General features: G+C 50.4%; 1 protein-coding gene across 1 annotated transcript; it reads left to right on the top strand.

The window, feature by feature from the left end:
* Positions 1-4,216: 4,216 nt before the first annotated feature.
* On the top strand, positions 4,217-15,665 carry Ackr3 (atypical chemokine receptor 3). The gene is made up of 2 exons (XM_020185406.2): positions 4,217-4,351; positions 13,806-15,665. The coding sequence occupies exon 2, from the start codon at positions 13,832-13,834 to the stop codon at positions 14,915-14,917; it is 1,086 nt and encodes a 361-aa protein (XP_020040995.1). The 5' UTR covers positions 4,217-4,351; positions 13,806-13,831; the 3' UTR covers positions 14,918-15,665.
* Positions 15,666-15,894: the final 229 nt, after the last annotated feature.

A 15,894-nucleotide genomic window follows, 5' to 3' on the forward strand; every position in this document is an offset into this window, starting at 1 on the left:
AAGCCATTTAGCAATTGCTGGAAGAAAGAATGTCAGGTACAAAGGCCCTGAGGTAGAAACAAGTTGTTGCGCTCGGCTATTTTGGTCAAAACTCATACACTAGATGCCATACAAGCCCAGGGCAGTGGACACTGGTGGTCCAGGTGCCCATGACCCCTTAGTTTCTGTGCACCTCCAGCTTTAGTGTGTAGGCTTGTGCCCCAGACAGGGATTGGCACTCATGGCTGAGTCTGGCCTAGGGTTATTGGAGATGTCTCCCCACATGGGAGGAAACGGAAGTGTTGGGGACTGGCATGCCACTCTTGCCAGCAGCTCTGAAGGGTGGCTGAAGGGTAGGACTAGCCAACTCGACTCCCTCACCTGGGCTCCAGAGGGCCACACAGAGGAGGCTGTGAGGGACTTGGCCAAGCTGAGTTGGTGTCTCTCCCTCTCCTTCCTGCCAGCTTCTTCTGGGGCATTTCCCTAATAAATAAGCTATTCCTGAATTCTTAGTTTACTGCTTTTAGGACACCAGCTTTAGAAGCTGATACCTTTCTTTCCTCCTCCATCCCTTCCTCCCTTCCTCCCTTCCTTCTTTTTCTTTCTTTCTTGGGCTGGGCGGTTTTGCTGTTGTTGTTTCTCCTGTATTTGGGCTGGGGATGGAGTGAACCCATGCTAAACCACTGAGCTACCCCCCCCCCCCACACACACATTCACTATTGTTTTCTCTTTTGGGGCTTTGTTTCTCTGTGGTACCCCAGGGAAGCACATGCTAGAGTCAGGCGGGCTTGGGTTTGGATGCCCCACCCCTTACAGTTACCCCTGGCAGGTTACTTATTCTCTGGACCTCAGTGTCCTCCTTACAAAAGTGGGATGAAAGCAGTGCCACCTTTTATGGCTGCTGTGAAGATTAAATGTAGGGATACAGGCCACACACATAATATAGAGATGGCAGACATTGAGCGCTCACCCTTGCTATGACCACAAGGCCTTTCTGAAGATTACAGGAGAGTTCATAAAGTGTGGTAGGCTTAGGATAATATCCTGCCATATTCAAAAGAGTGAGTAGCACCAAGTGCGGTGGCTCGTACTGTAATCCCAGCTACTTTGGAGGCTGAGATCGAGAGGATCGTGGTTTGAGGCCAGCCCAGGTTTAATTTGCAAGAACCCAACTCCAAAAAAAAAAAAAAACCAGAGCAAAATGGACTGCAGGCATGGCTTAAGTGGTAGAGTGCCTGCTTTGCAAGCACTATGTCCTGAGTTCAAACCCCAGTCCCACCAGGGAAAAAAAGGAGTCCTTATTTGGAGTTTGGCTAGTGACAGAGGAAGGAAGAGGAGGAGCCTTCTGGAACCTTCTGGAACCTTCAAGGGACTCTCATTTAATACTGGCAAGCACCCAGCAAGAATGCAAGGCCCTATGGCAATTATTAGAACAGGAAGGTAGCACTCAAAGGGACTCAGTTTGGGAGGAGCCAGATCTGTGGGAACAGCTGCCAGGCTGGGGAGCCCTGTCTCCTAACCTTACCCCACCTTACCCCTAGGCCCTTATTATTCAGGGGAATGTCCCCTCTATCAGAAAGTGGAGAGGCTCCTGCCTGCCTGGTCACTGGATGATGAAGGCCTTTCCTCCGTGGGAACTCGAGGGCTGGCTGCCATCTGGCTGCCAGCCCAGTGCATCTCTGGGGCCACACCCAGTCACCAGTACCTGTCACCTGAATTCTGTGCTTGCTGGGAGCGGGTCCTGCCCTGGCCCTGCAGAGCACAGGGTTTTAAGTGAGTGGGTTTCAGGCAGGAGGGGATAGGCCACAACGCCAGGCAAACTGATGTCCTAGATGGCACAAGGGCCATGCAGGTCTCAAATGTCAGGTGCCGGAAATAGGGAGGCACGGAGCTTGGCTGAGATGAGACCCCTCCTGGCGCCTTCCCCCTGCCCCTCCAAACTCGGGTCCAGTAGCTTCCAGGTACACCATGCTCTGAGTCAGCTGGGGATAGCGACCTGCTCCTGCCTTCTCAGTTTCCTGTTGTGGGTGACCAGGCACAGTCCTACCCAGAGGAGGCGTTAGGAAGGGCTTGCACTTTGTCTGAGCCAAACGCGTGGGCTCTGATAAAGCGGGATTTTACCAAGGGGATCCTGGCGGAGGCCCTGGGGCAGTGGGGCCTTATTTTCTCATTTCCCTCAGGACTTGTTTCTGGGAAGGCGGAGGCCTGAGAGCCCAGCTCCTTCCGCGGCAGGGGTCGCATCCCCGCGGGCGCCACTGTCTCTGCGAGACCCATCGCCCCCGCGGTAGTGGGGAGGTGGGGGCCGCTGGAGGGCGCGGACCCGTGGAACCGAATCCTCTGGAGTGAGGGTCGGTGAGTGGACCCACGAGCTGGTTGAGGGCTGTGTGTGGGCGGGGCTGCGTGTTGGGTGCTGGGTGCTGGGTACTGGGTGCTGGGTACTGGGCGCTGGCGCGGTGTGGATGCCATCAGGGGACTGGGTGCTACTGGATACTGGGCACAGGGCTGGGTACCGTGTGCGGGGCTGGGTGCTGGGTGCAGGGCTGGGCACTGGATGTGTCCACGGAGATTCAGCTGTGGGCTGAAGTGAATGCTTAAAAAAGAAAGAAAGAAAGAGAACAAAACAAAAACCAGTTTGTGTTTGCTTTCTTCCATGGTAGCAAGTGTAGGTTTGTGTGACCAAGGCAAGAGACACTTGGTTCAGAGGGATTCACATCCCTGGCTGGTTTAGCCTCGTCCCTGAGCTGTTTGAAGGACAGCCAGTCGCTGTACCTCCACCAGCCTGGGGTACAGTCCCCAGGACAAGCCGGGGTGGGGGTGGGGGGGCTGGAAACCTTTGGTTGAGGGTCCAGTTCTCGCCTACGCCCTGGGTGTGAGCAGCTTTCCCCTGGCACAGAGAGTGATGGTGCCTGTTCTCTCACACCCCGAGCTGGACGCCCGGGGACAGGGTGGCTGTCTCCACAGACCCCTCCCATGGCCTTGGGAAAGCAGGTGTGTGCCTTGCTCTCCCACTGAGTGGATTCTGCCTGGTCAGGAGAAAAGTGCAAAGCTTTTATGTAAACAATTTCTTTTGTTAAATGTTGCTTTCTCCACACTCACACTTTCTAGCAAAGAGGCTCTGACCTCCTGTGCTCCAGATGCAGCATTTAGCTGTCTGTTGCTATTTCCAGCAGATGAATAAAAGAACCTCAGACAGTTGCAGCTCAGGAGAAAGGGCACACACATCGTGCACTTCAGCTGAACTTAAAGAACTGAAGGAGAGGCAGAAAGCAAAAATAAAGCTGGCCTTGTACCTGGCAGGGCTGTGTGTGTGTGTGGGGGGGGGGGTGGTGAGGAGTTATAGTAGCTTGGTTTTAAAGTAAATTTGGGGCATGTCTTAGGGTTGATTTTACTAAATGAAGCTTAGAAGTGAACATTGCATAGCTAATTTTTTTTTTGTCTAAATTTCCCAGTGGACCTGACTTTAGCAGTAGGCTTCTAGATAAGAATGTAGATTTTAATTATAATAAAATAGTGATAACAATTACAGTGTTTGCTAAATTCGCCTGAGAGAGGACCTTATCAAGGACACTGATTAACCCTAGTGTACGTCTGGCACTGGGCAGGCTCTGTAGGACACCATCTAGATGGATTCCCAAGGATCAGTGAAAATCTATTCTAAAGGTGCTTTCCCCACGTCTGGGTATATAGCGCAGGACTGATTAATTGCTCATACCAAAACTGTGACTTCTGTTTCGGAAGAATTAACAATGAAACAGCAGGCTTAATAAATCAACACCAAAGTTCGTAAGTTCAGGGTAATTTGTCTTGGGACAAAGTCTTTCCTAGAGCTAGAGTCATTCAAAAGGACTCCTGGTGCTAATGAGATTATTAAAGATATACCTGGCACCAGATAAATATTTGATGATTTTGCAAAGCACCAGGACTAGGTTTTCTTCTGCTGACATTTCCTCTCATGGGGTCTAGACCTTGCGGTTTCATTAGACTTTGCAAACCAAGGGAGGCTGGGGTTTCCCAAGTGTGCCTGAGCAGGAAACAGAGTAGCAAGGTTTGCAGGAGTGTGTGTGTGTGTGTGTGTGTGTGTGTGTGTGTGTGTGTGTGTGTGTGTGTGTGTGTGTGTGTGTGAAGGTTTGCAGGAGTGTGTGTGTGTGTGTGTGTGTGTGTGTGTGTGTGTGTCTGCATGCTTGGTGGGGAGGGCAGAGGAGGAGAGATGAGGGTTGCAAAGCTGCCACCTAGAGGCGTCTTCCTGCAGCGTATATAACGCAGGTCTGCAGCCCCAGAGCTCACAGTTGCTACAAACCTCTCAGCACCAAGGCAGCTAGAGCGAGCTCACAGCCAGGAAGGCAAAGCCCAGCCCAGCCCAGCCAGCCCGGAGGTAAGAAGCGGAGCTGGGGCAGCAGCGGAGAGGAGGGCAAGCAGGAGGGCTCCTGCTTTGGGGCTAAGCGAGCCTTTTCAGAGTGTTCTTTCTGATCGCTGACACAGATCTGGCTCTGAGAGCCCAGGGTGCACATTGTATGCCTGCGATGCCCAGTGCCAATGCCAGGCTCTGGCTGCAGAAGTCAAAGGGAATTTTTCTTGGTACTTGTGGGAGGAAATTTCTGTGTGTGTGTGTGTGTGTGTTTGTCGGATTTGGGGACCTGGTGTTTGCTGCTGTGGGTACTTGGGCAACTTCGCAAAGAACATGGGCTGACCTGCTGGCCCAGAGTTGGCATAGGGATTAGTGTGGCATCACTGCGTAACCTGTTTTGCTTCTGGTATAACAATTGAGAGACAGAACTGGCTGTAAATACACAATTCCAGAAAGATGTATTTATTAAGAGACTTCCTTCAGTGAGTTAGAAAACTGGGCTGAGAGGCTTTTGTGAAAACAGAATATATTAAACGCAGTGCTGGGAGTGGGGGATTATTGATCCTGTAGTCAGGAAGCTATAAATGTGAATGCTAAATAAACCCTGGCTTCTTGTCTCTTCATCTTGTCCTTGCTACTTCAGTACTGATTGTTCTGTTAGAAAGGGTTAAGTCCAAATTCAAATGGGAAAAAAAAAGCATGCACAAAAAAGTCTAGTATTTTATAATGTGACGACACTCTTCAGGTAAAATGTGAATTTTGTTGGATTTCATCAGCATGCATGAAGATTCGTGGGTGGCAGAGAGTGACGACTGGAGCGAGGTCAGGGATGGATGTCTAGCTGTGACTCCTAACTTCTAGGGAGAGCGAGAAGTTGTAAAAGTCAGACTGGCTGTCTCTCTTCCTCTTTCTTTTCTTCCTCTTCTCTCCTCTCCTCTTCTCTCTCTCCTTCCATTCATTTGCTTACAACAGGATTAATGAGTTTTTCGAAGTGGGAGCCTCCTTAAATGCTTTGCAGCCCCTTTAAAGTGTCTGGGCGGTGACATCCCTGGAACCTCACTCAGGCTGCAAAGCCCCAGTGTGGTAACTTTCTTCTTTTCTTTTAACACACAGATGCCGCCTTTGTGTGCCTTTATTTAAGTCCAGGAAAACGTGAAGCTCAGATAGGCAGGACTAGAAAGGAGAGTGGGGCTCTGATTTCTGGGCTGGACTTGCATAAATGCATAAACTGCTGCTTCTTCCCTGGTTGGAAGTGGAGCTTGCTCCAGATGCAAAGTCTTTCTTGCAGAGTTGCACATGGAGCTCCAGCTTGGAAACAATTTGCTCTTTTTCCCAGTCTGTGCCATAAACACTTGAATGTGCTCACACTGCTAGCTTCAGCACCAGCCTCCTGGGGACAGGCGGGGGAGGGAGAGGTTTGGGAGTGAGGGCAGTACAGATCTGAGACTTGACTGCATTTTGCTGGCTGGCAGGTTTTTATTATTTATTATTATTATTGTTGTTTTAATTTAAAAAATTTAAAGGGTATCCATTGCAGTCATATTTAAAAAAAAAAAAGTTTCCAAAAGTTCCAAGGTAGCACACAGTGCTTAAGTGGGAGTGGGAGGTGACTTTCTTCCAAGTTCACAGCCAGTCCTTAGAGGGTTCAGAATGTATTAATGATTTCTCATCAGCCCCAGAATGGGCCAGTATAAGCTTTCTGGATGAAAAAGGTGGGGGGGAAAAAAGAAAGAAAAGAAAAGAAAACACAAAAACCCTTCTTAGTCAGAACAGTGGCTTTTTGTGTGATGGCTGGGGCCGAGAGCTCCTGATTTCCAGGCTACGCAGGGCAGTTGGGTAAAGTTACTGAAACCTGAGGCTGAACGGCAGACACTATAAGCCATCAGAGTGACCACGGAGGAAAAAAAGGACCTCAATGCTTCAGATCTTGAGATTTTTGTCAGAGATTTTGCAGAACATGAATGGAATTTGGACCCGAAGGCATTTGTACTTTTAAACTGGGCGGCCAAGGGACTTGGTTTTTCTTTTAGGAATGGGCACAGAGACTGCATATGTGTAGGTAAAATTTATAAAGAAACTGAGGACTGTGTCTTGACAAGTGTTCTTAAAGTGCACAAAAAGAAAGGTGTAGCTCCAGGACACATATTTTCTCTTACAATGAGAGAAAGCAACCAAGAGAAAGAGAGAAAGAGAGACAGGTCAGGTCAGGGCAGGGCGGCATGGAGGGGCTCCCCTGATTTTGAATACTTGATGGTTTTCTGCAGGGAATAGTGAATGCTTTTGTAACCTAGACTCTATGAATTTAGAACTGTAAAAAGAACAAGACAAACAAAAGTACCTCCTCCTCAAACTTTTGCTCCTCCTTTATACGAGTGACTAGGGGATTGCACAAGTTTATGGGAACAGTTTTGCAGAGCTAACTGGAAGGGGACTGTGTTTTGTTCCTGTGCTCAGAGGGTGGAGGGGCTGAGATTATTTTAGATGGCCTTGAACCACTGCTGGCCTGGGGACAGATAAAGGAGCCCTGGGCAGTGTGGGAGACTGCATTTCAAAGGTGGGGTCATCCAGCTAGCTGGTATCTGTACTTCTCATATTGTCACACATTCCTCTGAGGATGTCTTCTCTCAGTTTTCTAGGAAGACCCTAAGATAGCAGAGCCTTGTTGTGGAACCCTGTTGTGTCTCATGAAAGCTCTCCTAGCTAGGCTGACTGCTCACTGCCTTGCCCTACTCCTGGTCCCCAGCTGGACAGGGGAAGGAAGGCTCTGATTCTATTCTGCCAACCCAGACAGCTGCCTTTGTGACGTGGTATCTCTGTGTCTGCTCTGCTGGGCCCAGCCTTGCTTCCATGGGCAGCCAAGCACAATAGATCAGATCAGGTTTCTGGTTGTGGCTTTCCTTCTACCCATCCAGGTGCCCTGGATGAACTGTTCATGTGTTAGTGTGAGTATGCCTAAGCACGCCACAGGAATAGGTGGCCTGTGTCAGAATTGGGGTGTGGATTTTCCTCTGTGTGTTTATTATTTTTTGAGTTCTCATACAATTCAAGGCAATTTCTTACTTGCATACAGTAAAGATCACACAGGGTCACAATGAATGTGTAAAGACTGTACTGTTTCCCATTTGCTGGGCACTGGGAGGACTGTATTCTACTCTGCTCTCAGGCCTAGCAGATAGCCACAGAGAGCTGCCTGAGCTGGATGCTTCCCTGGGGTCCTCACCAGGGAATGCAACGACAAATCACAACATCCTTCTTGATGTGCAAGGGCCTTAGAGTTCTTTATAGGTGGCCAAGTGGAAGAGGTGGCCCTGTGACCAGGGCTGGGCTACTGTGCATGGTTCTTACCAGCTGAAGGGTGGACAGACCTCATTCTTAGTCACCCAGGGTCTTCACCTGCCCTGGCCTGTTCCAGGTGCTCAGACAGGTGGTCAGCTCTTGAGTTGGGACGACACTGAATTTCTCTAGGAAGTTTCATTGTGGGACAGAGGTCACCAGAGACAGAAAGCTGGCAAAGGAGGTGACGTGGAGGCACAGGTCCTGACAGGCCCGAGCCCAGAGGGCCCCTTGTTTCAGAGATGGCAGTGGTCGGGGGGGGGGCCCAGGGCCTGCTCCAAGTTATCTTATCTGGCTACTGGGGAGCAGTGAGTCCTCCCTCTGAGGGATCTGTCACACTGCTCTGCACCCAGCCACCAGGGCACACCCTACCAAAGGTTGTGTGTTACCTCCATCTTCAAAAGCCTCTTGTCGCTAGGTCACTCCTTGCTCAAAACATTTGTGGGCCCTGTGCACACAAACCAGACCTGACGTGGCCCAAATGTTAAGGCCTAACCTTTACTTCTGCTCCCTTATAGAGGTCTTTTACTTAGCCAGGCTGGTGACTCTGGCCATGACCTCTTTGTGTCTCTAGATCACTCCCTTGTTCTGAAGGTCCCTCCATGTCCCTGGCACGGTACTCCCTCCTTTCCTGCTGAAGGCCCCTATCACCTCGCCCAGGCCTCCTGACCCCTATTAATGGCAGGTTCTTAGGGACGAGATCCTGGTTCTTACCCTCACCTGCCTCAGAGCAGTGCTGTGTGCAAGAGACTCCATGAACGCCAGATGAGCGAAGTTTGCAGCGAGTCTCTGACGCCCAGTGTGAGTGCTGGTCAGGCCACTGGCCTCACTGGAGCTTGAGTGACTGTTGCTTCATTGAATGCCTACTATGTGCTGGTCACTCTGCTCCTTTGCTGCACACAGTGGGGTGTGCAGGCTTGAGTAGGACCAAGGTGGAACTCTGTGGTGCAGAGTGGGGCTGCACAGAGCAGAGGAGAGAAGGCAGGAGAAACAGAAGGACCAGGGGTCTTCTGTCTGCTATGAGACAAGGCAGACATGTTGAGACAGCCTTGGTGAGAGTTAACCAGACACTTGAGCACACTTGGCAATCTCTCGAAAAAACTAACTGGGATAAGGACAAGGAACTGCAGGCCAAACCACCACCCCTCAGAGACTCTAAACTTGGAGACTTCTAACTCTGGTGCTGCCCCCAGCGCACTGGATGAGCTCGGGAGAGGCGTTTGGATGCAGCTGAATACTGTGGGCTGCCTGTTGCCACTGGATGTCGTCAGGGATACTTGGGAGATGAATAAGAAACCCAGAAGCAAGAGGCGCATCTCTCAGAAAAGTCCTCCACTGGACAAAGTGGCCCTGGCACCATCACGAGTCATACGTAAGCCTCTTCACAGACCATGGGCCTGGGCTTTTGGCTCTGCAGTCCAAAAACATAAAGCAGGAACCTTTGTTGTTTTGTGGATTGTTTCTCCCCCTAGTAAAATTTGCATCATTCCTGACGTCAAATTGCAAATAAAACAGATGTTTCTGGAGTTAAAAACTACAGTGCTCACTTTGTAGTCCCGTTCTGCTCTCCCTGGCCAAATTTGCACAGTTACTGCCATTGAGCTGTTCTGTGCAGATATTTGCCTATAAAAATACCAACTTCGGCCTTTTCTCCTTTGAGACGGGATCATGCTGGGCCTCTCAGTTGCTCTCAGTTGCCTCTGTGCCGTAACTTTCCTTGTTCCTTCTCTTTTTATTGCTGTATTATATTCCGGACAGTAGCTGTACCATTCTTTGTTTATGGAAGCAGTCCTGTGCTGCTAGGCACTTCTATTGCCTGCAGTTTTTGCTAGTAAAGAAATACTGCTTCGGTAAACGTCTTGTGTGTACATTTTGGGGCATGCAGTTACGTCCAGGAGAGACGTGTGAATTTATAAAATCATAGGGCTGGATAAAGCTGTTATCCTGAGCCCTTTTTCCTCCCACCTGGGATCCTTTACGCGGCTTCACTATAGCCTAAGTGTCTGCAGTGGGCCTCATCCCCCTGCCTGCTCTATGGTGGGCACATGGGCACTGACTGAGCCCACAGAGAGGAGACAGTGCACAGGTTTGCAACCACAGTTTCTCTTTAACTCTGGCTTCAAGCCGACAGGAATAGAACTGTGGTGAATTCCAGCAGCAGGGGACTGGTCTGAGTGGGATGGGGAAGGGAAAGGCTCCTTCATGTCTCCTTGATTATCAGCCTCACCCCCTGCCAGCATAAACAGACCTGTCATGCTAGCCAAGTGTGTATTCAAGGAACAGGGACCGGCCCCTTCCAGCTTTGAGTGGAATGCAGTCTGCTCTTTATGTACTGGACAGGTAATCCCCTGTGTGTGCTGGAGGGAATGGGGGTCCCTGCACAGGGCACTCTGGGAGTTCAGCAGAGTCCCCTCCTCTCTTCCTCCCTGCCTCCACTCTCAGATTTTGGGGGGGACTTTGTCCCAGGCTAGTGGGATCCAGGGACCCTTGGTTTGCCCCAGTATGCTTTTATTTCTGTCAGGGACTCCTAGCGTCGCTTGCTGGCCCACGCAGGTAATTGAGGAAGGTTCTTTGCTTCAGAGGTGGACAGATAAGATCAGGGAATGGCCTTAGGGATGGTCTGCACACTGTGGGCTGTGGGTGCAGACCACACTTTATGTGACACATAGTAACTAGTTACTTTGAATGAGGGGATTTACTGCGCTGTAATATTCTCTCTTCTGGAAACAGTCCTGTTTGTCTCTAAATCCTACTGCGTGGAAAATACCAGGATGGCCAAAGGCTAGGCGACTGTACTGACTGTGTGGTGTTTGCCTTGCTGCTTTTGTTTTCTTCAGTGACTGCTTAACTTTTAGAGTATCTGCTTGTGGCCCTGCCTCTCTCCCTTCTCTTCAGCTTCCCCTCCATGTCCTTGTGCCACACTGGAGCCTCTTGTGGCAGGAAGGAGTCATTCACTCGGGTCCCAGGGGAAAGTTGGGGTGCTGGTCTCTGGCTACATCTGTCCTCCCAAGTGCGTGTGACCAGCTGCCTGGACCAAGCTTTGGGCAGGGACTAGCGATGAGCTATCAGTGATTGATGATCAGAGGGCCACTGACCTTAGCTCTTTCCTTCAGCCTGGGGCAATAACAGCTGAGCCTGGTGTTCCTCAGGGTGCCACCTCCCCTCCCCAAAGAGGATGTAACTGGGGTCTCATGTGCCTATCCCAGAAATAATGCATGGGACTCTGGGCCCGGCAATCAGGAAATCAATGGTTTTTGCCCAGAAACAGAGTCAGAATCCAAAGGACTGTGTGGGTTCCCTTCCTGTTGCCCACCACCACTCTGGGATCTAAGGACAATGGAGGCTGAAAGCCCACAGGGGGTGAGTGTTAGCTGATTTTTGTGGGGACAGTGGACAGAAGCAGAAGGACCCTCTTGAGCTGTGAGAGGCAGGCATGTTCTCACTCTGTGCTCCGCCCCTGCATGGGTCTGTCCTCACTGAATGGTCAGTACAGAATGAGGCCAAGATGAGGCCAGGATGAGGCTATGCACTGGAGGGAGGGAGGCTCAAGCCAGATAAGTATCTCCCTAGTATGGAGAGCACAATGGGTGGGTTCAAGATCCATGTTCAGACTGTCAGAGGCTCTGGGCTGTTTCCTCAGGCCCCAAGCTCTCTGGCTGTGCCGAGGCCCTCCCCTCCCTGGCTGTGGGGCTGTGGCTTGTCCTCCACCTCTGCTTTTCTGCTTTTCAGGGATTCAGAAGCCAGATGAGATTGTGGAGAGAAAGTGCTGTATAAACTAATCCATACTGCACACGTGTTTCATTTTAAGGAAACAGGAAAAAAAGAAGGGTCCCTGCATTGGAGTCACACAAAAGGGTGGCACAGATCCCTGCTTTGCTCCTCTGGACTCATGGATGCAGAGTGGAACGTCAAAGCCAGGACATGGAGTGACTGGCGGGGCAGGGGGTGTAGTAGCAGCTTCCAGGCATTTTGGGACTGGCGTCTGCCTGTAGACTGGTCTGGCAGGTTGAGGAGGCCAGTCTTCTGGAAGGTGCTGTGGCAGCCTTCATGGGCCCCTGTGCTCTCAGAGTCATTTGAGCTGAGCGGTAGGGCCAGTGCCTCCCTAATCTGAGTTCATTGTGAGCTCTATCTTGAGAATTTGTGGGTGCCCTCCTGTGCTCCTATGTCAGGTCTCCCAAGCCGGTGGTCTCAGGTCTTTGGGGTTGTCCTGCTGGGATGGCGCTGAGGACAGCCAACCTTCCTGACTGCATGGTCAGCTGTCCCCACCACAGAGGGCTTTGAGAGTGTACAAAGGAAGTAGCACCACAGGAGGCCAGACCTTCAGCAGTAGAGGACACTGAGGCTGGTGAGGGCACCAGCAGGGAAACAGTCAGCCTTTCTGTCCCTCAGAGGGGAACCGCCCAGAGCCCGCAGCCAGTCTTAATTGGGATTCTGGAGAGGGCCACCTGCTGTGAGTTTTGAGTCTCTGGGGATTCCTTGTCCTTTCTCAGGCATTCTCCTCATGTCCTGAAGGAGAAACTGAACCAAGTACTTGGGCCTGTGAGCTCCTGATTCCCCTCCCCCTCGATGGGATGTTTACTACTCAGCCAGTCAGGGGAGAAACCTATCGCTTCTGGCTGGAGACTTCCCCAGCACTCTTTCTTGGATGGGGGTGTGAAGTTTCACCGAGCACCTGCTGTGTATCAGATTCTAGCCAGGGCTCTTTGTTCCTCAGGCAACTCTGAGATAAGTGCTGCTGTCCTGGGGTGGCAGACACAGATAGGGAACTGACTAGTCTCAAGCTAAACACTGTGAGCGGAAGAGCCAGAATTTCAACCTCAGTATGTCTGATCTCGGAACCAGGGCTGCCAGGCTATGGTTACCAGACTCTTCGGCATGACACCTGGGCACCGACCACTGATCAGTGTCCTCGACAACCCCTCTCCCGCAAGTAGTTCTCATGTGTAACCTGGAGTCTACTCTGAGTGAACTTGGCAAGTAAACTTAACTGCTGGTCAGTTGTCGCCTGTGACAGGTGAGACACACAAACACTTGACCGTGTTAGGCGACATTCATAGGTGATGTTTCCCATAGTCATGTAATGCAGTTTGGGTGGGGGTGACAATCAACGCAGGACGGTAGCCCCAGCGGACAGACCGATGGACAGCAGAAAACAGCTCCTGGCAACTCCTGCAGTGCCTGTGGAGAAATCACTCCCAGACACAGTGCTCCCTGGGGCTCAGTTCTCGCTGGTGTGAAATGGTGACACTGGAGTCGTGTTGGCCTCATGTCAGGTCAGCAGGGAAATCAGTTGACAGGCTCATCAGCCTTCCAGAAAGGCAGCAGGTGGCGATTTCCGGGCTTTGGGTCTTGGCATAGGTCACTCTTGAAGCAGTTGAACAAATAAAAGAACGGAAACCGAGGCGAAGGCCCAGGGCCTGAAATAGGTGGTTGGTTGCCCTCACTTGAAAAATCACACAGCAAACCCTGAGTCTGAAGATTTGGGGCACAGTCAGTTGGCTGGTCCTTCCACTCATGCTGCCTGGTTTTCAAGTATCGTTCATGACTGCCAGCTGAGGGCGGCCAAAGACCCAGGTTTATATGAGAGAGAACTTTGTGGAAAGGTAGAAAGCACTGAGTCATGTTTTAAATGCAAATTTGGAGGAGGATTTGAAATGCTGTCCATTAAGATGCCAAAGAAGGACAGTTGTAACACAACATGCCAGGAGCAGATTGACCCTGCCGTTCTTGGGGGACGCCATAAAGTGACTCCACGGTTCCCTGCCGAGAACAAGCAGGCCATCAGCACTGCTGTGGCCGGGCTGCGCTGCCTGACGTTTCTTTGGCCCCTGTACCATGTTGATTTCACACTCTGGGCACAGCCAGGCTGATGATGTCTCCAGATCACAGCCGTGAAAAGCTTTAGAAAACAGACATTGCTTCTCTCCCAGAGAACCATGAGAGCTGAATGGGGTGTGTTTTATTTTGCTGTGCACAGTTCTATTGCAGTTGTTCTCTTTCCTCCTTTCTTTGGGGAGACACCACAGAGCTAAACGAGACAGCTGAGCATTGTCAGGGCCCTGGAAAAGCATTTTGACTGAAACTTGAGTTTTGCCTAATGAAGCGATCTCTCTCCTTCATCTTTTCTGTCTGGTTGGTTTTGCTGCAGGTCTTTTGATCACTGCCCTCTGGACCATGGATTTCCATCTCTTCGATTATGCAGAGCCGGGGAACTACTCCCACCTCAACTGGCCATGCAACAGCAGCGACTGTATTCCCATCGACATGGTGCAGTGCCCTGCCATGCCCAACAAAAGTGTCCTGCTCTACACGCTGTCCTTCGTCTACATTTTCATCTTCGTGATTGGCATGATTGCCAACTCTGTGGTGGTCTGGGTGAACATCCAGGCCAAGACCACAGGCTACGACACGCACTGCTACATCTTGAACCTGGCCATCGCGGACCTGTGGGTCGTCATCACCATCCCGGTCTGGGTGGTCAGCATTGTGCAGCATGACCAGTGGCCCATGGGGGAGCTCACGTGCAAGATCACACACCTCATCTTCTCCATCAACCTCTTCGGCAGCATCTTCTTCCTCACCTGCATGAGCGTGGACCGCTACCTCTCCATCACTTACTTCAGCAGCACCTCAAGCTGCAGGAAGAAAATGGTGCGACGTATTGTCTGCGTCCTGGTGTGGCTGCTGGCATTCTGCATGTCCCTGCCTGACACCTACTACCTGAAGACCATCACGTATGCTTCTAACGAGACCTACTGCCGGCCCTTCTACCCCGAGCACAGCATCAAGGAGTGGCTGATCGGCATGGAGCTGGTCTCTGTCATCCTGGGCTTTGTCGTTCCTTTCTCTATCATTGCTGTCTTCTACTTCCTGCTCGCCAGAGCCATCTCAGCGTCGGGAGACCAGGAGAAGCACAGTAGCCGGAAGATGGTCTTCTCGTACGTGGTGGTCTTCCTGGTATGCTGGCTCCCATACCATGTGGTGTTGCTGCTGGACATAGCCTCCGTGCTGCACTATGTCCCTTTTAGCTGCCAGCTGGAAGATGCACTCTTCACGGCCCTGCATGTCACGCAGTGCCTGTCCCTGGTGCACTGCTGTGTCAACCCCGTGCTCTACAGTTTCATCAACCGCAACTATAGGTACGAGCTGATGAAGGCCTTCATCTTCAAGTACTCAGCCAAAACGGGCCTCACCAAGCTCATTGACGCCTCCAGGGTGTCCGAGACTGAGTACTCGGCACTGGAGCAGAATACTAAGTGACACGCTCTGCAGAGGCTTGGGGACAAGTGTGCTTGTCGGCACAGAGCATGGGGCTGCACCGTCTCTGGAAGAAATCTTAATGCTTGAGTGACAGGAAGAGGACAAGGTGTGTCATCCTGCATCCATTCTCTCTCCTGCCAACCCGGCTGTCACCTGGCTGCGCCTTCTGACAGCTTTACAGCAGCCAGTGCTGTGTGTTGAAGCCGAATTCAGGACAGACTTGCCTGGACATCTGTACAGTAAAAAGTTCTGTGTTTCCTGAATTTTTTTTTTATATGATGATTTGTATTTAAGTTTTAAGACTTTATTTTCTCACTATTGGTATACCTTATAAATGTATTTGAAAGTTAAATATATTTTAAATATTGTACAGGAGGTGTAATGCTGACATACTCAGATCCTTGTAGTTTTAAGATTAGTTTGACTTCAGTTTTGACTAAGGATGACATTAATGTTAGCTGATTTGAAATTATATATATATATATATATATATAAATATATATATAAATAAATATATGCCAGTTTGGGCTGAAATGTTTTATTTACAATAGTTTTATGTCTGTGTGGTGGTTTGTACCAGTATAGGATATGGAACAAAACTGCTCTGTAATGCAATTTGTGTCATTGGTTATTTGTAAAGTGACATTTAAAACGAAGCAAAACTGTTCCAGGCTGCAAATCTGTGCACAAAAAGAGTTCTCTGGATTTGTAAGTTATTTTTTCTAATAAAGACCTTTGTTTCCTAAAACTGCACCTGAGCCTCAGTTTTAAAAGCTTGCTTGCGTTTCAGTGGCGTGTGTCATACTAACGCAGGGACTTGTGTGGCCTATGTAGGCAAGCTGAAGACATGTGTCTGAAGAAAGAGCCACCAGGCTAAAGCCAGGAGGCCTAAGGAGAGACCCTGGAGCACGTGGAGGATGTTCTGTTGTTTCTTAGAAAGTCTCCAGCTGATGATGCGTTTGGGGGAGAAGATGGCA

Source organism: Castor canadensis, chromosome 4, assembly GCF_047511655.1.
Source record: "Castor canadensis chromosome 4, mCasCan1.hap1v2, whole genome shotgun sequence".
Taxonomy (NCBI): domain Eukaryota; kingdom Metazoa; phylum Chordata; class Mammalia; order Rodentia; family Castoridae; genus Castor; species Castor canadensis.